The sequence below is a fragment of the Bubalus kerabau genome, chromosome 8 (assembly GCF_029407905.1).
Source record: "Bubalus kerabau isolate K-KA32 ecotype Philippines breed swamp buffalo chromosome 8, PCC_UOA_SB_1v2, whole genome shotgun sequence".
NCBI classification, from domain to species: domain Eukaryota; kingdom Metazoa; phylum Chordata; class Mammalia; order Artiodactyla; family Bovidae; genus Bubalus; species Bubalus kerabau.
The window spans coordinates 33,450,823-33,477,119 of NC_073631.1; the positions used below are offsets into that span (position 1 = coordinate 33,450,823).

General features: G+C 41.8%; 1 protein-coding gene across 11 annotated transcripts in view; it reads left to right on the forward strand.

The window, feature by feature from the left end:
* The window catches only part of DNAH11 (dynein axonemal heavy chain 11), a 367,742-nt gene that overhangs the window by 243,088 nt on the left and 98,357 nt on the right, over positions 1-26,297 (forward strand). For all 11 annotated transcript variants that reach the window (XR_008717731.1, XR_008717733.1, XM_055589961.1 and 8 more), the window contains 5 exons: positions 40-183; positions 1,091-1,273; positions 2,799-2,900; positions 10,664-10,798; positions 15,350-15,520. Coding sequence is in view for 9 of the 11 variants with exons in the window: in XM_055589961.1 (XP_055445936.1) it covers positions 40-183; positions 1,091-1,273; positions 2,799-2,900; positions 10,664-10,798; positions 15,350-15,520 (735 nt within the window). In the remaining 2 variants the exon portion in view is untranslated. The remainder of the gene's footprint in view (positions 1-39; positions 184-1,090; positions 1,274-2,798; positions 2,901-10,663; positions 10,799-15,349; positions 15,521-26,297) is intronic.

Genomic DNA, 26,297 nt, shown 5'->3' on the forward strand with positions numbered 1-26,297 from the left:
TAGCGCCCTGGTCTTGAGAGTGTGTGTGCTTTTCTTCAGGTCAATCTCACTGAGCTGAAAGCCTTTCCCAGCCCTCCAAATGCGGTTGCCAGTGTTACTGCGGCTGTGATGGCCCTTCTGGCTCCCCGGGGCAGAGTGCCGAAGGACCGGAGCTGGAGGGCAGCGCAAGTCTTCATGGGGAAGGTATCAGCCTGGCAGCGTGGAAATTCTGATGCTTTCTGTGTTCAGTTCTGTGCTTATACTTGACAGCAGGGACAAGGGACGAATGGGCTGGGAGTTTGGGATTAGCAGATGCAAACTATTTTATGCAGAATGGATAAACAACAGGGTCCTGTTGTATAGCACAGGGAACTATATTCAACATCCTCTGATGGACCGTATGAAAAGAATGTGTGTGTGTATATATATTCTCTATATATGTGTAATCGAATCTCTGTGCTCTACATCAGAAATTAACCCAACATTGTGAATCAACTATACTTCAGTAAAATAAATTTTCTTAAAGTACAGACAGTTTGAGGAGAAAGAAGAAAGCTATAACATTCCGAACTATTAAAAAGAAGTCATGTTCAGATTTGCTGAGAGTAATCTACTGTGTGTTCTCTGGACCTAGAACTTTTGTTTGCCAAGTTGGAGATTAGCGTGGGGTTGTAGCACACCTAGATCAGCACCAGCAGCAGTTGGAAGGTTGCTAATTATTTTCAAAATTATGAAAGCAGTTAAGTGTAGGAGGGAGAAAATTACATGGATTTCTTCTGTTGGAAAATGTTACTAATGTACAAGAAGGTGAAGCAAAGGGGCTTTGGGGTATGTGTTTTTCTTTTTCTTTTCTGCCTTTCTTTTCTTCAAAATGTGAATGCCTCCTGTGCAAAGACTGAATATTTTACCCTGGGATAAAAGGGATTTTAAAAGTGTCCATTGCTAATTCTAACTTTAGACTGTAAAGACTGAAAAAGTCAAACAGTGGGATAAATGCAGCTTGCCAATTTTGCCTTTGTGATGTGAATCCTAAAAGCTGATTTTAACTTTTGATCTTGGAATTTTCTCTGCAGCACAAATGGCTCATTGCAATGTCTTTTTTGCTTTACAGGTGGATGATTTTTTACAAGCGTTAATTAACTATGACAAAGAGCACATTCCAGAGAATTGTCTAAAAGTGGTGAAGGAACAGTACTTGAGAGACCCTGAGTTCAACCCAAACCTGATTCGGACCAAATCTTTTGCAGCAGCTGGTCTCTGCGCCTGGGTCATCAACATCATGAAATTCTATGAGGTGTATCAGGCATGACCAGATGGTTTATGGGTGTTATTCAGGAAGGGTCGTATATATATATTAATTTCTAGGCCAGCAAGAAATGTAAAATAATTTGATATTTAATTATCTGAATAAGATACATTTCTAAGAATAAGACATGAAGGTGTCAGATTAATCAGAATTCTCTAAAGGAGGATATCTGAAATGCTTTTTTAGGGTAGAGTAACTTCTTTAGATCAAACAGCAGCAATTAAATTTGATTAGATAAAAACATTTGGGTAGAATAATTATATTTATTTATATTGAAATATTTCAGTTGTTGGCTTGAAACAACTGCAAGTCTGAGTTCATGTTTAATTAAATTTCATCCCTGCTCTGAAAGCAGAAATTTACACCAGCTACAAGTAGACTTAATGAGATGAGAAATAACCTTTGGAGGACTTCCGTATTTTAATGACGAATGTGTTTTTGACTGTATGCAATCCTTTCTAAAGTTTGTACTTTTGGGCCAGATAGAGATAGATGATCATCTCAGTTAATCCTTTATTTATCAAGTACTTGTCTGTCAGGTATGCCCCAAACACTTCGCGAAGGACTGGATGTGAGAGGGAACATGCATGGCCCTTTGCCAGGAAGAGCTGACTCATGTCTGTCTTTAAATCTTGTGTGTTATATTCAAAGGTGGAATTGCTGAGGAAATGCCACTGTCATTCCCAGAACGATTTTCAGAAAACTAGGTTCTGTCCTTCACTCTGGGGACCCATGGGAATAGGACCCTGTCCGTCTCTCTTTAGTGGAAGGAAACCTGTATCAGGCAAGACTGCAGACGGATCACAGCTGATGGCCTCGCTCCATAATGGCACGCCTGACCACTGTGCCAGCCTCACACCCTAGGTGGAAAGGCAAGCCCAGCCCTGGACCATTGCTGTGTTCTGTGTTGTTTTGCTATAAAATAGAAAAGAAAATTTAATTTCCTTTCTCCCTTCCCTACAGACTATTTGATCCACTCAAATGCTCAAACCACCCATTCAGATAACCTTTAAGGTGGCCAGAACTTAGAGAAAAAAAAAAAGAAAGTGTTAGTGTGGTTAACATTATACTGTGTGAGGGTACCTCACATGTTCCTTTCTGGGTTCAGAGAATTTCTCCACACCAATTTTCTGCCTTTAAGGCTAGACATGATCCCACCTTTAGCTGTAGTTGCTGTACTCGACAATTTATGGTGATATGAGGATTGTCTCCAAACTTTACGAAAAACTAATTTTAGTATCTTAATGGTCTTTGACCTGTGTAGCATTCTATGCTAGTGCTTGTCACTCTAATGTCCACAAGTGAGTGAGTAATGGACAAGCAGAGGGAATTTGGAAGGCTATGTGGAATTTTGATCTGCCATTAGGTGTTACCATGACTAAGAGTAAACACCAAATTTCTAGGTGAATTAGAGATTTTAACTGTAAAGCTTCCAGCAAATAAAAGACCGAATGATACCTGCCGTCTTTGCATCTTCATTGCCTTGTGAAATAACCCTTATGTGGCTTTTCAGGTCTACTGTGACGTGGAGCCCAAACGCCAAGCATTAGCCCAAGCAAACTTAGAACTGGCTGCAGCTGCTGAGAAATTGGGGGCTATCAGGAAAAAGCTAGCGGTAAGTACAGGCTCCAACACTGAAGAAGCTCCTAAGAGGTGGAACCCCGCCCCCACTCTTAGGATCCCACCTTCAGACAGGGCCGTCTCTGAGACCTACCGCTCAGGAAGGAATTGGACCTTTCATGAATATATTCATTTATATTCTTCTTCAGTAGACATTCCTTGTCTGCTGGATGCTGACTGAGCTGGAAAAGGGAACTTTCATGATTTCTGCACTTAAGAAATTTCCATGGTCTGGCAGTAGAAACAGGGTAGCATTCAGGGATTTAAAGCAAGGATTCTGGAACCAAAGTGCCTGGGTTTACATCCAGACTCCACTATTTACTATGTCACCTAGCACATGTTAGTTAACCTCTCTGAGCCTCTTTTTTCTCATCTGAGAAATTGGTACTGTAATAGCATTTACTTAGGTAGATCATGAAGATTTTTATCCAATTTTTGGATTTTTATCTCATTTTTTAGAGTAATTCATAAAGAGAATTTAGCACGGTGCCTGGCATATAGTATGTGATTAGAAAATGCTAACTGTAAATATCATCGCCTCGACTGTCTCTACAAGTACATAACAGATCCCTGTCGTTGGTGCCACAAGTATATGTGTGACTATATCCAGAATGCAATAGGAGCGCCATAAAATAGCCTAGAGAAATTAGGGAAAGTTTCATATTGAAGGTGTATTTGATATGAGCTGCAAAAATTACTTGGGAGTCACCAAGGAAAATAAGATCAGGAGAGGTGTTTGTGATTAAAAAAAAAAAAGCTAAGAAAAGAGGGAAGAAGCAGTTGGTAGACTTCATGAGTCCTAGTAGGCCAGAACCCTAACATGAGTGTCTGCAGGATGGTTAGGAATAGTAGGAAGGAATGAAAGATGAAGTTGCAAATACCTTCTCTGCCTTTCATGCTGCAGAATTTAAATCTTACCTGACCTTGGTATTGAGCCTTTGAAAGATTTTAATAGGTTAAAATGACATGGTCATTTTTCATCAACTGAATGGAAGCTGGGAAGAGAAGAGGCCAGCTGCAGAAAGACAAGTTACAAGTGCCACTGTGGGTCCTACAAGGGCCTCAGCTAAGGCAGGAGAAGCTACAGTAGAGACAAGAAGCAGCAGTTGGTAGACTTCACACGTCCATACATTCAAGGCTGCTGATGACATAGCGGTGGAGGGACACATACAGAATAGAGATGATGAGCTGGAGGTGCCTGACATGGTAGCTTGGAGTGCTTCAGTCAGAGTGGCAAGGCTGGGTAACCCTGGCCACCTAGGAAATCCTCAGAGCTTCAGTTTCTTAACTGTCACTTTGTGAATAACAGCTAATTCTCAAGGTGGGCATCTGTGATGTATATTGGCTACCAGCATCTAATCTGCCTTCTTTGGGTGGCAACAGACTGGTTTGTCTTTGGAGAATTACCTTTCCCCATTGGATACACTCAGGTAGGACTTTGATCAGGGGTACCTTCTTCTGTCCTAGCTGAAACCTGGTTATGTGATCCAAGCTTTGCCAGTTTGACTCCCCAAATCTCTAGAATCAAATCAGTAGCCAGAGAATGAGACTGACAATAAAGTCCACGTATGGTAGGACAGTGTCCAGAGGAAGCTTTCAGGTACTTCGTTCCTGCCCCCAAGTCTCTCTAGAGCTTCTAGGAGCCTGCATGTGATTCTGTGCCTTTCCTTTCATTGAAAGAGCTCCCCCATTTTTAGGAAATTCTCTCTAGCTTAATTTGGCTAGAGATGGTCTCTAGGAGCAGAAAGCGTTGAGGGGAGACCTGAAGGAGCATGCTCCTATCTTGGAGGAAATCCTACCATGGGTCTCTGAGCAGGTGAACTCAGGGATCACTGGACCTGGACTGTGGTGCTCACAGTGGGCGGGCAGCCAGGCCCAGCTTCCTATAGAACAGGACTTGAACTTGGCTTGATTATATGTGGGGACACTGTTATCAACAACAGTAGCTGATTTAGACAGATTTAGAAAAAAATATTCATTTTATTAAATTTAGCTTCATTTATTGGTCAGTGCTCTCACTGTCAATGTGACTAAAACCCTTAGAAGAATGTGGCCATCTAATATTAATGGCTTTATGTAATTTTTAGAAGCAAGTTAATGTTCATGGAAAAGTAACAAGAATGCTCAAGACAACCATGAAAGTAAAAGTGTTAGTTGCTCAGTCGTGTCTGACTCTTTGCAACCCTATGGTCTGTAGCCTGCCAGGCTCCTCTGTCCATGGGATTCTCCAGGCAAGAATACTAGAGATGGTAGCCATTCCCTTTTCCAGGCAATCTTCCCAACCCAGGCATCGAACCCAGTTCTCTTGCATTGCAGGCAGAATCCTTACTATCTTACCAGTTCTAAAGTTGAGACTTTCTATGCTTGTGGATGGCATCACTGACTCGATGGACGTGAGTCTCAGTGAACGCCGGGAGTTGGTGATGGACAGGGAGGCCTGGCGTGCTGTGATTCATGGGGTCACAAAGAGTCGGACACGACTGAGCAACTGATCTGATCTGATCGGATGCTTATGGAAATAGCCCTCTTTTGGGTACAGCCTGCAATGAGCTGAAAAGAACTGCTTACCTTGATTGTTTTCAAAGACCTGCAGTAGAAGCAGAGGTCCATATATCAATTAACTGCAAATATAAGTTTCCAGACACAGAGAAGAGAATAACAGTCACAATGTCTTTATGGAAGTTGGTCTGTTCTATCCCCCTATCAAGAGTGGATTTCCAAAGAGTAGCTATTAATGCAGCAGGATCTTGGTCTGCTGTTTCTACCAACATTCAATTAGATGGTAGTACTGTGTCAGTAACGTGTTGGTTTTTATGGTCATATTGTGGTTGTATGAGAGAATATCCTTTGTAGGAAATTTGAAGTAAAAAACAATTCTCTGTGAAGACTGGTCAGGCCACAGTCAAAGACAAACTGCATAGTTTCTGTCCGCTGGTTCAGAGTCAAGTCAAGGTTTGAGCCCAGGTGTCGTGATAATTTTTGCCAGCCTTGCTTTCATCTCCTTCAGCCTCTGTTTCCTTCTCTCTCGTGGCCTTTCCCGCCTCCTCATCTATGCCTTCTGTTGCCGTCTCACCTAGAAAAGCAGGGCTGTGTCTACCAGCATTTAGGAAATTCATTCATTAACTAATATTAGACTTTGTATATTTGTTCTTTCAAAGTCTTTATCTCTAGTTTCAGACTAAAAGATGGCCTCATATTGAAGGCTGAGTGGGGAAAAAAACAAAACAAACCCGCTTAGGCCGTCTTGTCTCTGAAACATACAGGATCTAAGGGTGGTCGTGAAAATGTGCAACTCATCTCTTTAAGGAAGTGGTTCTCAGAGTGTGTTCTCTCGACCACAGAAACATCAGTGTCACCTGGGAACTCATTAGAGGTCCAGACTCTCAGATACACTGAAAGACCAACCCTGGCAGGGAGTTCAGGAATTTGGGTTTGATCAAACCCTCCAGGTGGTTCTGGTGCACACTTCAGCTGGAGAACACCGGTTTCCGGGTGTCTGGTGGGCTGGGGTCTTCAGACTAAGTCCTTCCCCCACCTCCCATTTATTTCTAGAACCTGAAAGGCCAGGGCCTGTCTGGAACTGTGAAGCAACCCAGATTCTACCCAGCGCACAGGCTGACAGGTTACCCACCGCTGTTTCACAGATGCTGGGCAGAAGATGTGGGATATGGGCTGAGTGGGTCAGAGAGTGGGGGGCTTCATTGCCCACAGCACAGTGAGCAGCGTGAGCCTTGTGTGGGCCTCAGCTCCCCAATCCCCATGGCCGTGACGCACAGTGGGTCAGCCGAGGCAGTTCACAGTTTTGTGTCATAGCTGAGATATCCCAAGCTTAGGAAACACCCCCTATAAAGAAAGCTGTGAGTAAATCTGCCCAACTTTTGTCCCACAGAGAAACACATCTTTAGTACTCTTGCACAGTACTTCTGTCCATGCCCTGAGAGAAACACTGGCTCTATTTCCGAAGCCTATGTGCTCTGCAGGTATCTTGCAGAAGATAGTCCAGAGCAAGTGCTGTCAGAACCTCTTCATGAGAGGCAGAGAAACCGAGTGCAGGAGCCCATGGTCTCCCAATACCCAGTCCCCACCCAGCTTTACAAAAGGAAAAGGTATATCAGCTTATATCTTAGGTATGTGAATTATTGCTGATGAGTCGTTCAGTCCTATCTGACTCTGTGACCCCATGGACTGCAGCATGCCAGGCTTCCCTGTCCTTCACTGTCTCCTAGAGTTTGTTTAAACTCATGTCTATTGAGTCAGTGATGCCATCCAACCATCTCGTCGCCTCTGTTGCCCCCTGCTCCTCCTACCCTCAATCTTTCCCAGCATCAGAGTCTTTTCCGATGAGTTGGCTCTTTGCATCAGGTGGCAAAGTATTGGAGCTTCAGCATCAGTCCTTCCAATGAATATTCAGAGTTTATTTTCTTTCGGATTGACTGGTTTGATCTCCTTGCAGTCCAAGGGACTCTCAAAAGTCTTCTCCAGGACCATAGTTTGAAAGCATCAATTCTTCAGTGCTCAGCCTTCTTTATGGTCCAACTCTCACATCCATACATGACTACTGGAAAAACCATAGCTTTGACTAGAAACCATAGCTTTGACTTTGTCAGCAAGGTAATATCTCTGCTTTTTATTAGGGCTTCTAGGTTTGTCATAGCTTTTCTTCCAAGGAGCAAGCATCTTTTAATTTCATGGCTGAAGTTACCATCTACAGTGATTTTGGAGCCCAAGAAAATAAAGTCTATCACTATTTCCATGGTTTCCCCATCTATTTGCCATGAACTGAAGGCACTGGATGCCATGATCTTAGTTTTTTGAATGCAGAGTTTTATCCTGGCTTTTTCACTCTCCTCTTTCACTTTCATCAGGAGGCTCTTTAGTTCCTATTCACTTTCTGCCATAAGTGTGGTGTCATCTGCATATCTGAGGTTATTGATACTTCTCCCAGCAATCTTGATTCCAGCTTGTGCTTCATCCACCCCAGCATTTTGCATGATGTACTCTGCATTTACATTAAATAAGGAGAATGACAATATACAGCCTTGACGCACTCCCTTCCCAATTTTGAACCAGTCCATTGTTGCACATTCAGTTCTAACTGTTGCTTCTTAACCTGCATAGCTGTTTCTCAGGAGGCAGGTCAGGTGGTCTGGTATTCCCATCTCTTTAAGAATTTTCCACAGTTTGTTGTGATCTACACAGTCTAAGGCTTTAGCATAGTCAATGAAACAGAAGTAGATGTTTTTCTGGAATTCCCTTGCTTTTTCTGTGATCCAATAGATGTTGGCAATTTGATCTCTGGTTTCTCTGCCTTTTCTAAATCCAGCTTGTACATCTGAAAGTTCTTGGTTCACATAACTGTTGAAGCCTAGTTTGAAGGATTTTCAGCGTTACCTTGCCAACATGTGAAATGAGTGCAATTGTGCAGTAGTATGAACATTCTTTGGCATTGGCCTTCTTTGGGATTGGAATGAAAACTGACCTTTTCCAGGTCTGTAGCCACTGCTAAGTTTTCCAAATTAATAGCATCATCTTTTAGGATTTTAAATAGCTCAGCTGGAATTCCATGAATTCCATTAGCTTTGTTTGTAGTAATCCTTCCTAAGGCCCACTTGACTTTGCACGCCAGGATGTCTGGTTCTAGGTGAGTGACCACACCATCATGGTTATCTGGGTCATTAAGACCTTTTTTGTATAGTTCTGTGTATTTCTGCCATTTCTTCTTAGTCTCTTCTGCTTCTGTTAGGTCTGTGTATACCTAGGTCAACCCTATGGAATGGATGACATTATTTCATTTTTCAGATGATGCATGCATGCGTGCTAAGTTGCTTCAGTTGTGTCCAGCTAATGAAACTGAGGCGTAGAGAGCTTAAGTACACAGTCCTCCTTGAGGCTGCTTAGCTGATAGCAGAATCCAGATATGAACTCAGGTTCTGATATCAGAGCTAAGATCAGCTTCTGTATTTTATAAAACCATGCACTGTATGTGTGTGTTTGTACTTATGTGCACACACAGTCTTGTCCAACTCTTGCGACCCCATGGAATGTAGCCTGCCAGGCTCCTCTGTCCATAGGATTTTACTGGCAAGAATACTAGAGTGGGTTGCCATTTCCTCCTCCAGGGGATCTTCCTGATTGAACCTGTGCCTCTTGTGTCTCCTGCATTGACAGGAGGGTTCTTTACCACTGTGCCACCTGAAAGTGAAAAGTGAAAGTTGCTCAGTCGTGTCCGACTCTTTGCAACCCCATGGACTATACAGTGCATGGAATTCTCGAGGCCAGAATACTGGATGGGTAGCCTTTCCCTTCTCCAGGGGATCTCCCAACCCAGGGATCAAGCCCAGGTCTCCCGCACTGCAGGAAGATTCTTTACCAGCTAAGCCACAAGGGAAACCCAAGAATACTGGAGTGGGTAGCCTATCCCTTCTCCACTGGATCTTCCTGGCCTAGGAATCGAACCAGGGTCTCCTGCATTGCAGGGGTATTCTTTACCAACTGAGCTGTCAGGGAACCCACTGTGCCACCTGGGAAGCCCTATAAAACCATAAGTACTTTTAATAAAATATACCTCTAGATATTATTTATTTTAACATGATTTCTAACTGAAGATGTGCTATATCTCCACCATTTCTCACAAATTTGGCATTATTTCATATGTAAATCTTAAATATGACATATACTTTTTTAAAGAAGTACTACTTCAATGATATAAGTTAAAATAATAATGTAATAATTGAGTCATAGACAAATACTGACACTCTATAAATAGGGTATGTTCTACAAATTTGCTTATTAAAGTCTCTTGGAATTTTGCACATATTTATAAGCACAGTGTTAAAAATCTCATTTAGGATTATTAGAACTTGCAGGTAGCAAAATGCTATAGTAAGGAGTCTCCCAAGTATTTGCTCCCTTAGTCGAGGCTCCTTTAGCTGTACAAAATAGAAACCCCCTTAGGAAACCTTAAGCCAAAATGGAGACCAGAAATACTCATGGCACTCTGAGGGGAAAAAAAACTGTGTGACTTGGTCTCTGGAGGAACAGGATCCAGGAAGTGGGAAGCTGTTAAGAACGTGTTTAGGGCCATGTGACTTCTCCCCTTGCTGCCTTTTCATTCTTTCTCTTTCTCTGGACTGGTTTCTCCTGCTTTCCTGTGCCCCTGGTGAAAGATGGTCCCTCTCTAAATGAAGCCCTCCCAAATATACACATCTTCCCAGATCTTATAATGCTGAAGACAGTGGCATGCCTCAGCTTTGCAGTCCCAAGTTTCCAGAAGAGAAAATCCAGTTGGCCAAGCCAGGCCAGGGTGCTGAGATCTAAAGGGGCTCAATAATTAACAATCTTCTTCATTGCCTGAGTTATGGACCAGTGAAAAGTGGAAAGAGAAGTCAGCAGAGAGAATAGAAAGATGACCTTCATCATTAATATAGGGAAGCTGAGGCATAGGCACGAGTGAGGGAACTGGACACTCAGAGTGTATTTGAGTCAGCAGGGCACGTCCACTTGCCCAGGTAGCTGTCTGCACTCTGCCCAGTGTGGGAGGAAGAGAGGAAGACTGCATGGTTACCCTGATGCATTTATTATCACCAGCCTTTCATCTTCTCCCAAAACGTTTGTGTGCTCAAGGGACAAAGGAGGGAAGGACATTTGTTTCATTTACCTTAAGGTAACAGGTGTTTTAAGATGATTGTAATGTTTGCTTTTTACCTAAAAATGGCTCAGAAGTTAATTTTGACTCTTCTTTTTTTTTTTTCTTTAAAGGATTTGGATCGAAATCTGAGCAGACTCACAGATTCATTTGAAAAGGCAATAGCTGAGAAAGTTCGCTGTCAAGAAGAGGTGAACCAAACTAACAAAACTATTGAACTAGCCAACAGACTTGTGAGGGAACTGGAGGTGAGTTAACCTTTTCTTCCAAAATTCTAACCAAAATATTAAGAATCAGCTTTTGGGGATTTTATCCTTATTTGCTCTCAACAGTGACTGACTAAACATGGAATCAGCAACAAAAAGGGGAATAAGAATCATTTATACTGGACAAGGGGGCAGGAATTTGTGAGTGCCTGCTGATGGGTATGAGCTTCTCTGTTGTGTGAGAGAAACCTTCTAAAATTATTGAGGTTGATGGCACGAATATGTGAATATATTAAAACCCACTCAACTGAAGACTTGAAAGGGTGAATTTCATGATATGTGAATCTCAAAGCTCTTATTTTTAAGTGCTACCTAAAAATATAGACTTGCACTACTAGACATGCATTTAGCGGAAGGTGATAGAAAAGTTGCTTCACAGTGGCTTAAACAAAAGGGAGTTTATTTTTCACATATTAAAAAAAATTTCAGAGGTAGCCCATTATCAGTGTCATTTCAGGGAACGAGTGACTTGTCTGCAGCCTTCTGCTGCTGCCAGAGCACATGTCTGTTAACCCTCATACATTTTATAGCCATGTGCCAGATGGTTGCTACTCCTTCAGGTTCAGGCAGGAGAGAAGACTCTGTAGCAGCTAGATTTTTCTCCTTTTATAACAAAATCAAGTTTTCTGCTCAAGGCAACCCCTTAAGCAGACTTACCTAAAGCACTTGTTTGTTTAGCCAGGACTAGAGTGACCACGGATAGATGCAAAGAAGGCAGGGAACATGGGAAATGGGGTGATCATAATTGACTCAGCCAGTTCATCCCAAGGCACTGGACACAGTAACAGTCTTTTCAGAATCAGAGTTCTCTCACCAAGAAAGGAGAGAGAAATGTAAGTTAGGATGGCTGAGACTGGCCTAATTTCTTATAAGTAGGCTTTTAACAATCTAATTTAAATTTACTACAAATTTAAACCCATTATCCCTCTGAAACTCATAGTTCGTTATATGTAAACTCACTCTTCATTCTGCTAGATCCACTCTCTCTGTTCAGTCTCAATAACTGCTGGTCTTGTCTTCTAGTTGTATGGCCTAAAGCTCTAGAATCCCCCTTGACTTACTGCTTTCTTCCTCACACCCATTTTCAGTCCAGCAGCATGCTGTCCTGGCTCGCCCTTCAGCGTCCATTCAGAATCCCAGCACTCTCAGCCTCTTCACCTCTCCACGCTGGTCCAGGCCTCCAGCCTCTCCCCCCGGAGCATCGGCCTAGCCTCCACCACTACCCTCAAGGTCCACAGCCCTTAGAGCCGCTGAGTGATGTTGTTAGAAAAATTAAGTCCACTCATGTTACCGCTGTCTCAGAATTCTCCAATAACTAGTTGTCTCACTCAAAATATAGTCCAGAGGTTTTGCCAGGTCTGCAGGACCCTCCGTGATCTGGCCCCTGGATCTCTCTGTCCTCCACTCTGCCACCTTCTGCCCTGCTCCATCCTCACCAGGCAGCTCGCTCTTCCTCACCCTGCCAGTCACTCTCCTACCCCATGGCCTTTGCCTCCTTCCTCCATGTGGCTGACACTTTTCCAGGCAATATTACTGGGTCCCATACTTCCTTCAGGTATCTATCAGAAGTTCTCCTTATTACCTGGTATTCTCTGACCTCCTTTTGTTAAAAACCATGTGCCTTGCCCCTTATACACATGCGCACACACACACACACACACGAATACACACATGCATGCACACACCACTCTATAGATCTTTTTTTTTTGCCACTTTATTTTTTTAATTGAAGGATAATTGCTTTACAGAATTTTGTGGTTTTCTGTCAACCATCAAGAATCAGTCATAGAACTCTATAGATGTTTTTGTTTCCTCTGCTTTACTATTTTTTCATAGTATGTATCATCATATGACACACACACTTGTATACATGCATGTGTGAACATACATACTTTTTTTGTGGTCTTTTCCCCCTAACTAGACTATGAGCTCTCAAAAGCAGGAAACTTCATTTGTCTCCTGCACTACTTGATGCCAAACATATAGAGTAGTCCCTGGAGGCACCAATAGATATTTGTTGAATGAATGAATGGGTGAGTTTGAGAAGAACTCCTGTGTTGAAAAAAAATTCTGGAGCCCTTTGAAGATTCACTTTTATTAGATCTGTTGAGAAATTATGCAAGCTCCTAGTAGAGTTTATACCTGCTTCCATTTGAAGTGATAAGATTCAGGCAGTGTGAAGGGTTTACCATTTATAAGGTACCTCTGGAAAAGAGGAATGCCATTTAATTAGACTTACTTGAAGTAGAGAATGTATGAAAGTTTTAACAAGGGAAAAACAGGCCTTGTATCTTGCTACCTTGTATCTCTAGCATACAGCAATGTCTTCCAAAGGCTTTATTTATTCATGATAATTTAGATTATGATTTAGAAAAGGAGAGGAAAATGCCTGAATAATGTTAACTAACAAAAAATACATACAAGTATGTATATACGTATATTTTTAAAAGATTAATTGAAGATGTCAGACCTTTTCCTTTGAGGATAAATTCTTTCTGACTAGAACAGGAGACAGTTAACTTCTGAAAAACACCAAGACTGATGATTTTGTCTATATAGCATTGACCTGGAAGCTATAGTCTCAACCATTCAGACTAATAAATCAGGCAATTTATATTTAATCATTAACTAACTCCAGAGCTAACAGCTGTTCAAAATTAGAAATGGGTCACCCCAGCCAGGATGACATTACAGGCAATCTATAATGCATTAGAATAAAATTATAGTGATTTTTAACTGTCTAGAAATTTATTACAGGACATGTTCCAATTCTTAAACCCTTGTTAGCCAGTGTCAGTAATGATTTATGTTGCGTGGGTGGTATAGTGAAATTATTGACGATTTCAATCGCCGATAAGTCTACGTTTAGTAAATCTTCAAGTTTCAAAGCTGTTTTGGAGAATGAGGTGGGTGCCCTTTATTGTTTATCATTTACTAACCAAAGACAACAAAGTTGGAGGGAAGGCAAATGAGAGATTCTTCTTCAAAATTAATGGATATATTATCTATAGCTGAGGAAGGAAAGTAATGAATTCTATAAAGAAGGCAAGGGAGTTGAAGTTGCCTAGTGTTTAATTATAGAGCTAACTTGGAGTGATCTGTATCGAGCAAAGCAGACTATCTTAAAATACATTTCATAACCATTGTCACCTGCTAGTTTCATTACCTCAGTGCCGAGGGTATTGTGATGGCTTGCAGGGAGCTAGTATTGCAATTTTCTCTGACATACATTATTTTTGCTTTCTGTGGTCTCCCCTCTTTCATGAGTAAAGCCGAATTCTTCCACAGGGTTCTTCATTGTTTTTACCAACATTTTGCTGGTTTTATTTCTCCAGTTCCTATTAATTTACATATGCTTAGAATGTGGCATTAAATTTTAGCATGCACTGAAACCAAATGAATTAGTGAAGTCTCCTGCAGTTCAGTCAATCCATAGATATTTATTACAGTTTTATTCAAATCCAATATTAAGGGCTCTACATACTTAACCTGGAAATCAGATTTTCAATGTCTAGTCATGTAGATAGAAGGAGCTGAACAGCATCCTTTGAGCATACGGTCTTCAAAGCTAGTGATATCCTTCTGGTTTCCATCTTTTTACATGGGCTTTAAGCTCTTCCACTGATTGAGTAATTATATTGCAGAAATAACCCACATTTAGTAACTACCAGCACTGATCTTTAATTAATAGAATTCTAGTAAGATGGCTCTTTTAAGCTTTATGTTTTAAATAATTAACATAACTAGTGTTTGTCCGGAGAAGGCAACGGCACCCCACTCCAGTACTCTTGCCTGGAAAATCGCATGGATGGAGGAGCCTGGTGGGCTGCAGTCCATGGGGTCGCTAAGAGTCAGACATGACTGAGCGACTTCACTTTCAGTTTTCACTTTCATGCATTGGAGAAGGAAATGGCAACCCACTCCAGTGTTCTTGCCTGGAGAATCCCAGGGACGGGGGAGCCTGGTGGGCTGCCGTCTATGGGGTCGCACAGAGTCGGACACGACTGAAGAGACGCAGCAGCAGCAGCAGCAGCAGTGTTTATCACCTTCCTTTTTCTATAACCCGCCCATGGCTGGTATGTTTAAGATGATGTTTGCCAAGGGAGGTATAGTACCATTGCTGAAAAGCAAAAATGATGGTGAATAGCCAAGCTGCCATAAAAATCGTAACATCACTCAGGCTTGGCCACAGCTCTTGGTCCTGTACTCGTAGAGGAACAAGAGAGTGACCATAAGCCTTTTAAGAAGGACCTCAAGCCTAACTGAAGAGTTAGGGCATCCAACAAAAAGAGATGTTAAAGATCTAATGTCGCATTACCATAAACTTCACTGACTGGAGAATGAGAGCGCCTTCGTAATAATGGGTTCACGTGACTGAATGGTCAGCATCGTTATGCCCCCCAGTCATGTTCTGTCCCTCCTCCAGGCTGTGCAGGTGACCTAGACTTAAACCGAGGTATAAGGCAATTACATTAAATGTTCCTTGAGTTGCTCCTCACTTTGCAGTTACATCAGAATCATCTTATATTTCAGTCAGAGAAGATTCGCTGGGGCCAGTCTATTAAATCCTTCGAAGCGCAAGAGAAGACGCTCTGTGGAGATGTTCTCCTTACGGCAGCATACGTGTCTTATGTTGGATCCTTCACACAACAGTATCGCCAGGAACTGGTGGACTGCATGTGGGTTCCCTTTCTTCAGGAGAAGGTAAGCTCAGTCCCTAACCTGAGCCACATTTGGAAGCATCACACTGAAATTTAAGTAACAAAAACAGTGTATGTTCCAGACATTTTTGTACCTCTGTAATCTCAAATCACTGGAAATTCTAGTATTGAATGAAGTCTTTCTTGTGTGTTGCAGTTTTCTTGTTTTAACGATAGTTTCAACAAGAAGGTAGAAAATAGAAAAATTATTTGTATGAATGATAGGGGTATAGTTGGAAAACTTCTTTAAATGAAACTGTTAACTGAAACCAAATTTGGAATATCATGTGCAATTACAGGGTGAAATTTTTTGGTATGAATATCACAGGTTATTGAAGATTTTTTTTAATGACTACTTTCAGATGAAAAGTGTAACACCTTGTATGTAAGTATAAAAATAGCTTACTTTGAATTTGAAAATTCACCTATAAGCAAAACGAAAGCATAGATTGGGGAGATTTCAGATTGTCTAGATTAAGGTTATCCTTGTACAAAGGAGAAACAGAGACAGGGAAGTTTAAATGACTTGGTAAGGTCATAAAAGATAGGAAACCAGACCACTGCTTTCCAGGCCACTGTTTTCTGTGACACATTCTGTTATCGCCACAGTTTGTTGTGATCCACACAGTCAAAGGCTTTGGCATAGTCAATAAAGCAGAAGTAGATGTTATTCTGGAGCTCTCTTGCTTTTTTGATAATCCACCCATGTTGGCAATTTGATCTCTGGTTCCTCTGCCTTTTCTAAATCCAGCTTGAACATCTGGAAGTTCATGGTTCACGTATTGCTGAAGCCTGGCTTGGAGAATTTTGACATTACTTTGCTAGTGTGTGAGATGAGTGCAGTTGTGCGGTAGTTTGAGCATTCTTTGGCATTTCCTTTCTTTGGGATTGGGATAAAAACTGACCTTTTCCAGTCCTGTGGCCACTGCTGAGTTTTCCTAATTTGCTGGCATATTGAGTGGCACATAATTTCCTGGCACTTTCACAGCATCATCTCTTAGAATTTGAAATAGCTCAGCTGAAATTCCATCACCTCCACTAGCTTTGTTGGTCGTGATGCTTCCTAAGGCCCACTTGACTTTGCATTCCAGGATGTCTGGTTCTAGGTGAGTGATCACACCATCATGATTATCTGGGTCGTGAAGATCTTTTTTGTATTGTTCTTCTGTGTATTCTCGCCACCTCTTCTTAATATCTTCTGCTTCTGTTAGGTCCATAGCATTTCTGTCCTTTATTGAGCCCATCTTTGCATGAAATGTTCCCTTAGTAGCTCTAATTTTCTTGAAGAGATCTCTAGTCTTTCCAGTCTATTGTTTTCCTCTATTTCTTTGCACTGATCACTGAGGAAGGCTTTCTTACCTCTCCTTGCTGTTTTTTGGAACTCTGCATTCAAATGGGTATATCTTTCCTTTTCTCCTTTGCCTTTCTATTCTCTTCTTTTCACAGCTATTTGTAAGGCCTCCTCAGACAACCATTTTGCCTTTTTGCATTTCTTTTTCTTAGGGCTGGTCTTGATCCCTGCCTCCTGTACAGTGTCAAAATCCTCCATCCATAGTTCTTCAGACACTCTGTCTATCAGATCTAAAATCCCTTGAATCTATTTGCACTTCCACTGTATAATCATAAGGGATTTGATTTAGGTCATACCTGAATGGTCTAGTGGTTTTCCCTGCTTTCTTCAATTTAAATCTGAATTTGGCAATAAGGAGTTCATGATCTGAGCCACAGTCAGCTCCAGGTCTTGTTTTTGCTGACTGTATAGAGCTTCTCCATCTTTGGCTGCAAAGAATATAGTCAATCTGATTTAGGTATTGACCGTCTGGTGATGCCCATGTGTTGGAGTCTTCTCTTGTGTTGTTGGAAGAGGGTGTTTGCTATGACCAGTGTGTTCTCTTGGCAAAACTCTATCAGCCTTTGCCCTGCTTCATTCTCTACTCCAAGGCCACATTTGCCTGCTACTCCAGTAATTTCTTGACTTTGTACTTTTGCATTCCAGTCCCCTATAATGAAAACGACATCTTTTTAGGGGGTTAGTTCTAAAAGATCTTGTAGGTCTTCATAGAACCATTCAAATTCAGCTTTTTCAGCATTACTGGTCAGGGCATAGACTTGGATTACCATGATATAGAATGGTTTGCCTTGGAAACGAACAGAGATCATTCTGTCATTTTTGAGATTGCATCCAAGTACTGCATTTCAGACTCTTTTGTTGACTATGAAGGCTCCTCCATTTCTTCTAAGGGATTCTTGCCCACAGTTCAGTTCAGTTCAGTCTCTCAGTCATGTCCAACTCTTTGTGACCCCATGAATTGCAGCACGCCAGGCCTCCCTGTCCATCACCAACTCCCGGAGTTCACTCAGACTCACGTCCATCGAGTCAGTGATGCCATCCAGCCATCTCATCTTCTGTCGTCCCCTTCTTCTCCTGCCCCCAATCCCTCCCAGCATCAGAGTCTTTTCCAATGAGTCAACTCTTCGCATGAGGTGGCCAAAGTACTGGAGTTTCAGCTTTAGCATCATTCCTTCCAAAGAAATCCCAGGGCTGATCTCCTTCAGAATGGACTGACTGGTTGGACATCCTTGCAGTCCAAGGGACTCTCAAGAGTCTTCTCCAACACCACAGTTCAAAAGCATCAGTTCTTCGGCGCTCAGCCTTCTTCACAGTCCAACTCTCACATCCATACATGACCACAGGAAAAACCACAGCCTTCACTAGATGGACCTTTGTTGGCAAAGTAATGTCTCTGCTTTTGAATATGCTATCTAGGTTGGTCATAACTTTCCTTCCAAGGAGTAAGCGTCTTTTCATTTCATGGCTGCAGTCACCATCTGCAGTGATTTTGGAGCCCAGAAAAATAAAGTCTGACACTGTTTCCACTGTTTCCCCATCTATTTCCCATGAAGTGATGGGACCAGATGCCATGATCTTCATTTTCTGAATGTTGAGCTTTAAGCCAACTTTATCACTCTCCACTTTCACTTTCATCAAGAGGCTTTTTAGTTCTTCACTTTCTGCCATAAGGGTGGTGTCATCTGCATATCTGAGGTTATTGATATTTCTCCCAGTAATCTTCATTCCATCTTGTGCTTCTTCCAGCCCAGCGTATCTCATGATGTACTCTGCATATAAGTTAAATAAGCAGGGTGACAATATACAGCCTTGATGTACTCCTTTTCCTATGTGGAACCAGTCTGTTGTTCCATGTCCAGTTCTAACTGTTGCTTCCTGACCTGCATACAGATTTCTCAAGAGGCAGGTCAGGTGGTCTGGTATTCCCATCTCTTGAAGAATTTTCCACAGTTTATTGTGATCCACACAGTCAAAGGCTTTGGTATAGTCAATACAGCAGAAATAGATGTTTCTCTGGAACTCTCTTGCTTTTTCCATGACCCAGCAGATGTTGGCAATTTGATCTCTGGTTCCTCTGCCTTTTCTAAAACCAGCTTGAACATCTGGAAGTTCACGGTTCACATATTGCTGAAGCCTGGCTTGGAGAATTTTGAGCATTACTTTACTAACATGTGAGATGGGTGCAATTGTGCGGTAGTTTGAGCATTTTTTGGCATTGCCTTTATTTGGGATTGGAATGAAAACTGACCTTTTCCAGTCCTGTGGCCACTGCTGAGTTGCCCAAATTTGCTGGCATATGGAGTGCAGCACTTTCACAGCATCATCTTTCAGGATTTGAAAGAGCTCAACTGGAATTCCATCACGTCCACTAGCTTTGTTCGTAGTGATGCTGTCTAAGGCCCACTTGACTTCACATTTCAGGATGTCTGGCTCTAGGTGAGTGATCACACCATCGTGATTATCTGGGTCATGAAGATCTTTTATGTACAGTTCTTCTGTGTATTCTTGCCACCTCTTCTTAATATCTTCTGCTTCTGTTAGGTCCATACCATTTCCATCCTTTATTGAGCCCATCTTTGCATGAAATGTTCCCTTGGTATCTCTAATTTTCTTGAAGAGATCTCTAGTCTTTCCCATTCTGTTGTTTTCCTCTATTTCTTTGCATCTTTCGCTGAGGAAGGCTTTCTTTTCTTGCTATTCTTTCGAACTCTGCCTTCAGATGCTTATATATTTCCTTTTCTCCTTTGCTTTTCGCTTCTCTTCTTTTCACAGCTACTTATAAGGCCTCCCCCAACGGCCATTTTGCTTTTTTTGCATTTCTTTCCCATGGGTAGTAGATATAATGGGCATCTGAGTTAAATTCTCCCATTCCAGTCTATTTTAGTTTTCTGATTCCTAGAATGTCAACTTTCACTCTTGCCATCTCCTGTTTGACCACTTCCAATTTGCCCTGATTCATGGACCTAACATTCCAGGTTCCTATGCAGTATTGCTCTTTACAGCATCAGACTTTACTTCCATCACCAGTCACATCCACAACTGGGTGTTGTTTTTGCTTTGGCTCCATCTTTTCATTCTTTCCGGAGTTATTTTTCCACTGATTTCCAGTAGCATATTGGACACCTACCAACCTGGGGAGTTCACCTTTCAGTGTCCTGTCTTTTTGTCTTTTCATACTGGTCATGGGGTTCTCAAGGCAAGAATACTGAAGTGGTTTGCCATTCCCTTCTCCAGTGGGCCACATTCTGTCAGAACTCTATACCATGACCTCTCCGTCTAGGGTAGCCCTACATGGCATGGCTCATAGTTTCATTGAGTTGGACAAGGCTGTGGTCTATGTGATCAGATTGGCTGGTTTTCTGCGATTGTGCTTTTCATTCTGTGTGCCCTCTGATGGAGAAGGATAAAAGACTTATGGAAGTTTCCTAATGGGAAAGATTGACTAAGGGGGAAATTGGGTCTTGTTCTGATAGGGGGGTGCTGTGCTCAGTAAATCTTTAATCCCATTTTCTGTTGATGGGTGGGGTTGTGTTCCCTCCCTATTATTTGACCTGAGGCCAAACTATGGTGGAAGTAATGAAGATATGAAGGCTTCCTTCAAAAGGTCCCATGCATGAAAAAACTGCTGCACTCAATGCCCCCAACCCTGCAGCAGGCCACCTCCGAGCCACACCTCTGCCAGAGACTCCTGGATACTCACGGGCAAGTCTGGGTCAGTCTCTTGTGGGGGCACTGCTCCTTTCTCCTGGGTCCTGGTGCAAACAAGGTTCTGTTTGTGCCCTCCAAGACATGCCTCCTGAGAAATCTGTATGTAGATCTAGAAGCAACTGTTAGAACTGGACATGGAACAACAGACTGCTTCCAAATTGGGAAAGAAGTACATCAGGGCTGTATATTGTCACCCTGCTCATTTAACTTATACACAGAGTACATCATGAGAAATACTGGACTGGATGAAGCACAAACTGGAATCAAGATTGCTGGGAGAAATAGCAAAAACCTCAGATATGCAGAGGACACCACCCTGATGGCAGAAAGCGAAGAAGAGCTAAAGAGCCTCTTGATGAAAGTGAAAGAGGAGAGTGAAAAAGTTGGCTTAAAACTCAACATTCAGAAATCCAAGATCATAGCATCTGGTCCCATCACTTCATGGCAAATAGATGGGGAAGCAATGGAAACAGTGAGACTTTATTTTTTGGGCTCCAAAATCACTGCAGATGGTGACTGCAGCCATGAAATTAAAAGACACTTGCTCCTTGGAAGAAAAGTTATGACCAACTTAGACAGCATGTTGAAAAGCAGAGACATTACTTTGCCAACAAAGGTCCATCTAGTCAAAGCTATGGTTCTTCCACTGGTCATGTATGGATATGAGAGTTGGACTATAAAGAAAGCTGAGTGCCCAAGAATTGATGCTTTTGAACTGTGGTGTTAGAGAAGACTCTTAAGGGTCCCTTGGACTGAAAGGAGATCCAGCCAGTCCATCCTAAAGGAAATCAGTCCTGAATATTCATTGGGAAGACTGATGCAGAAGCTGAAACTCCAATACTTTGGCCACATGATGCGAAAAACTGACTCATTGGAAAAGACCCTGATGCTGGGAAAGATTGAAGGCGGGAAGAGAAGGGCACGACAGAGGATGAGATGGTTGGATGGCATCACCAACTCAATGGACATGAGATTGAGTAAGCTTTGGGAGTTGATAATGGACAGGGATGCCTGTCATGCTGTAGTCCATAGGGTCACAAAGATTCAGACACAAATAAGCAATTGAACAGAACTGTGTTATCTCAGTTGATTAAAGCAGGTTCTTCATTTACATATCTAGCCGTTCAGTTCAGTTCAGTTCAGTCACTCAGTCATGTCCGCCTTTGCAACCTCATGAACCGCAGCACACCAGGCCTCTCTGACCATCATGACTACTGGAAGAACCATAGCCTTGACTAGACGGACTTTGTTGGCAAAGTAATGTCTCTGCTTTTGAATATGCTATCTAGATTGGTCATAACTTTCCTTCCAAGGGGTAAGCATCTTTTAATTTCATGGCTGCAGTTACCATCTGCAGTGATTTTAGAGCCCCCCAAAATAAAGTCAGCTACTGTTTCCACTGTTTCTCCATCTATTTGCCATGAAGTGATGGGACTGGATACCATGAACTTAGATTTCTGAATGTTGAGTTTTAAGCTAACCTTTTCACTCTCCTCTTTCACTTTCATCAAGAGGCTCTTTAGTTCCTCTTCACTTTCTGCCATCAGGGTGGTATCATCTGCATATCTGGGGTTATTGATACTTCTCCCAGCAATCTTAATTCCAGCTTGTGCTTCATCCAGCCCAGCGTTTCTCATGATGTACTCTGCATATAAGCTAAATAAACAGGGTGACAGTATACAGCCTTGACGTACTCCTTTTCCTATTTGGAAGCAGTCTGTTTCATGTCCAGTTCTAACTGTTGCTTGCTGACCTTAGGACATTAAATCCCTCCTTGTATTTGTGTTCTTTGTTGGTAATTATTCCTCAATTTTCACAATAGCTTTTTCATGACATAAAGACATGCCAATGGAATTTCTGCAAATTAAATATTTTGGGAAAAGTGTCTCATAATAATTGTAAAAGAAAAAATCCTTTTGTACCTGTTATTTAATGTATCTATGGTATCAAGCCATATTTTTTATGGAAGATTTTTTTAAAAGACGATATCTATATAACTCCCTGAATTTCAGAGATTTTCTCTAAGTATTTCTGCTGTAAAATAGTCCTTTTTATGTAAGAGGATAAAGCCATAAAATAGTCCTGTTTATGTAAGAGGATAAAGCATTCTGCTAATTTTGTCCACCTCGTACTGCGTTGTGAGTTTCAGAAGGTGTCAGCTATCAAATTCTTCTTTTTGTCTCCATCTCATGTTCTCCAAACTTTAATCTTCTCAATGGGTATCTTGGTCTGATTCACCCAGTGACCTTAAGATGAATGATTATCATCACTTGAGGTCCTCTCTGCATTTTCCATCATTGCCGGGGTCCAGCCCCGGCTGATCCAGGGTATTTGAAGGAGAGACGGCATAGGCGAGGGTCAGGAAACAACTGCTTAATTAAACAGTTAATTAAGGATATAAAGAGTAATAGAATGAGGATAGCTCAGTAGGAAAATTCAGTGGAGAAAAGAGGCTGAGTAGCTTGGTTTACGCGGGAGACCAATAAAACTTCAAGACAAGAAGTTTGCACCACTTACGTAGGCCGCAGGCGTCCTTCCGTTCTCCCGAAGAAGAGGAGACACTGAGGCCTCCCCGGTCGGATCTTAGAAGCCCAGGCATAATTAGCAAGCATGGCGGGTTCCGCGCTCCAGATGGAGACTCAGCCAGGATTTGAAAGAGAGAGCGACATGGGGAGACCGAGTTTCGGTGAACAAGGCCTGCACTTTATTTTCCAAAGTAGTTTTTATACCTTAAGTTGTGCATAGAGGATAATGGGGGAAGGGGTGGAGTCATGCAAGGACAGCAGTTCCTGGTCCTAATCGAAGCCAGGCTTTCAAACTTATCATATGCAAAAGTTCAGGTGATTGACATCATCTTCTGGCCAGGAGGCCTGTTAATATTTTAAGAAACTTATTTTTCTCTAAAGGTGATTATTCCAAAGTCAGGCACCAGCCTCCAAAAAAGCACTGGACAAAGCTGCATTTTACATTTCTATACACCCATTATATCAATCAATACACTGCCAAGGACACAGTAGGTAAGGAGTATGGAGACTTAGCAGCAAACATTGGCTCAATAAGTGAAAAAGCCTTCACCAATACAATTTCTAATCAATCTTTTAACTACTCAAAAGAATCTGTGTTTAGACAGTTTAGAACATCTCCTGCCTCTCACAGTTGGGAGGCTCTGAACAATCACATGTGGCCGGAAAAACCTATTCAGGCAGGCTAGAGGATTTCCAAAGGAGTTTGTAAGTTAAACACTGTCACACCCAGGAATTATTAACTGGAGCTGTAAGCTAATTCTTTTTTCAGAGAGAGGTAGTGGGGGACAGCCCCCCGTAAAGTCAGAGGTGTAGGTGAAAGCACAAAGCAGAAAGTAGGCAGACTCTGGTTTTGGGGGTAGATGCTCGAGAATTTCCAGGGGGACTCCTGAGGCTCGATCCCGCCTTTGCGTATGCCGAGCCTCCTTCTTCATGACCTTTGCCATGGGCGGAGCTCCTGCTCCCAGCAGTGATAGAATTCCAGTTGAGCTATTCCAGATCCTGAAAGATGATGCTGTGGAAAGTGCTGCACTCAATATGCAATATGCACTCAATATTCAATATGCCAGCTCCCGGCACATCATTGATAAAATTTTCTCATTCTTTCCAAAATTATAAAGAATTTCACTTCCTAATGTGCAAGCTAGTGAACTTCACGTTGTCTTCTTGCACAGTTCTTCTTCTCTTTGAATCATGTAATAGTATCTATAGCATGGACTTAGGCTATCAGTCACTTTACATTTTTTTAATTGAAAACTTGCCTTCTCAAATTTAACTTTTAAAATTGATGTTTAATTGCTGGTATCACATCATTTGGGCTTCCCTGGTGACTCAGTGGTAAAGAATTTGCCTGCCAATTCAGGAGACATGAGTTTAATCTCTGGGACAGAAAGATCACTGGAGGAGGAAATGGCAACTCAACTTCAGTATTCTTGCCTGGGAAATCCCATGGATAGAGGAGCCTGGTGGGCTATGGTCCATGGGGTCACAAAACAGTTGGACACAACTTAGCGTCTAAAAACAAAAGGAAATCGCATCATTTAGTGTGTTTCTGGGAAGTTTCCCATCAACTTGTATTTTCCCATTTACTTAAAATTCCAAATATGGAATTCCATGAAGATAAAATTTTGTTGTGAAGAATAAGATTAATTGGCTTATCCAAGCTGTCTAAACTCTCTAAATGTATAGCCAAAGCAAAAATGATAATTTTCTGATGCTGTACGTTAAGAAAACATTTATTTTTAACTACAGGCCTGTGTTTCTCTGTGGGCCCACAACTCTCAGGACTCCGTGTCTATTTTCAGGCATCCCAGCGCTCTCTGCTTGTCTCTTGAGTACAGAGGCTCCAGGCCAGCTGAGAAATAGATCCTCAAACATGAGCAGCTTATTCTCACTATCTCTGGGCAGAGCCGTATGCTAAAGGAAGAAAGAGATTTCAAGTTGTATAAATGACATCCTTTTGGAAGAGACTTTTCTGTCTGTAAGACCCCTGGCAGAAAATGCTATATAAAACTTAAAAAACGCATGTCCTGTAGAACAGAGGTTTCTAGTTTCTCAGTTCAGTTTCTCAGTCATGTCTGACTCTTTGCGACCCCATGGACTGTAGCATGCCAGGATTCCCTGTCCATCAACTACTCCCAGAGTTTGCTCAAACTCATGTCCATCAAGTCGGTGATGCCATTTGAGCTGCTTACTTTATACTCCTAGATTCAGTCACAGCAAAGTGGAAAGATAATCACGTCTATATGAACATGTGCCAGGGTTCAAGAGGAGCTGAAATTGTTTATTCATGTTAATGTTTTTTTGATGAGTTTTTCCTCATCAGTGTTGCCTCATCCTGCCTTTCTAAGAAGCAACTCCTCATCCTGCTCCACAGTATATAGGATATTTGCTAGAGCTCCTTACTCTCCTGAGTGTCTCTGGCTTGTCATTTGACTTGGGTATCCTGGGGATTTTATAAATTAGCCCACCAACAAATGACTATTTGTGTCCTTTTAAAACATCTCTGGGAAAGATTGAGGGCAGGAGGAGAAGGGGACGACAGAGGATGAGATGGTTGGATGGCATCATCAACTCGATGGACATGGGTTTGGGTGGACCCTGGGAGTTGGTGATGGACAGGGAGGCCTGGTGTGCTGCGGTTCATGGGGTTGCAAAGAGTCGGACACAACTGAGCGACTGAATTGAACTGAAGCTAAGCATGTCATTTATTAACAACCTGTGTACATATTCAAGGTAACCTTAGAGAGAACTCTTATAAAATAAGTCCACAATCCTTAATGTGTTCCTAGAAATGAAGACTGTGTATTCTAAATGCATCAAAACTCCAAAATCTAATAAACAAATTTAACTCTAAGTCAGAATTTCAAGAGGAGTTATATTTTAACTTGATCCAGTGATTCTAAAGTTTTCTGGAAGAATATATTTTCAACAACACCAATGTAATTTTGGAATCAAACAGTAAGAGGGCACTTGGACTTCACAATATTAAAATATATTCTAAAGCTAAAGTAATTACAACAATGTGGTTCTTCAAGGGAAATGAAAACTAGAATAGAGATCAGAGTCATTTACGGATGCAGAGATATTTGATATGTTTAATATATGATGATGTGTAAATGCAACTGCATCTACCACCTCCTAACATTTCTACTAATATACCATCTTCCCTCCTGATACTTCTATTCAAGGCCAACCAT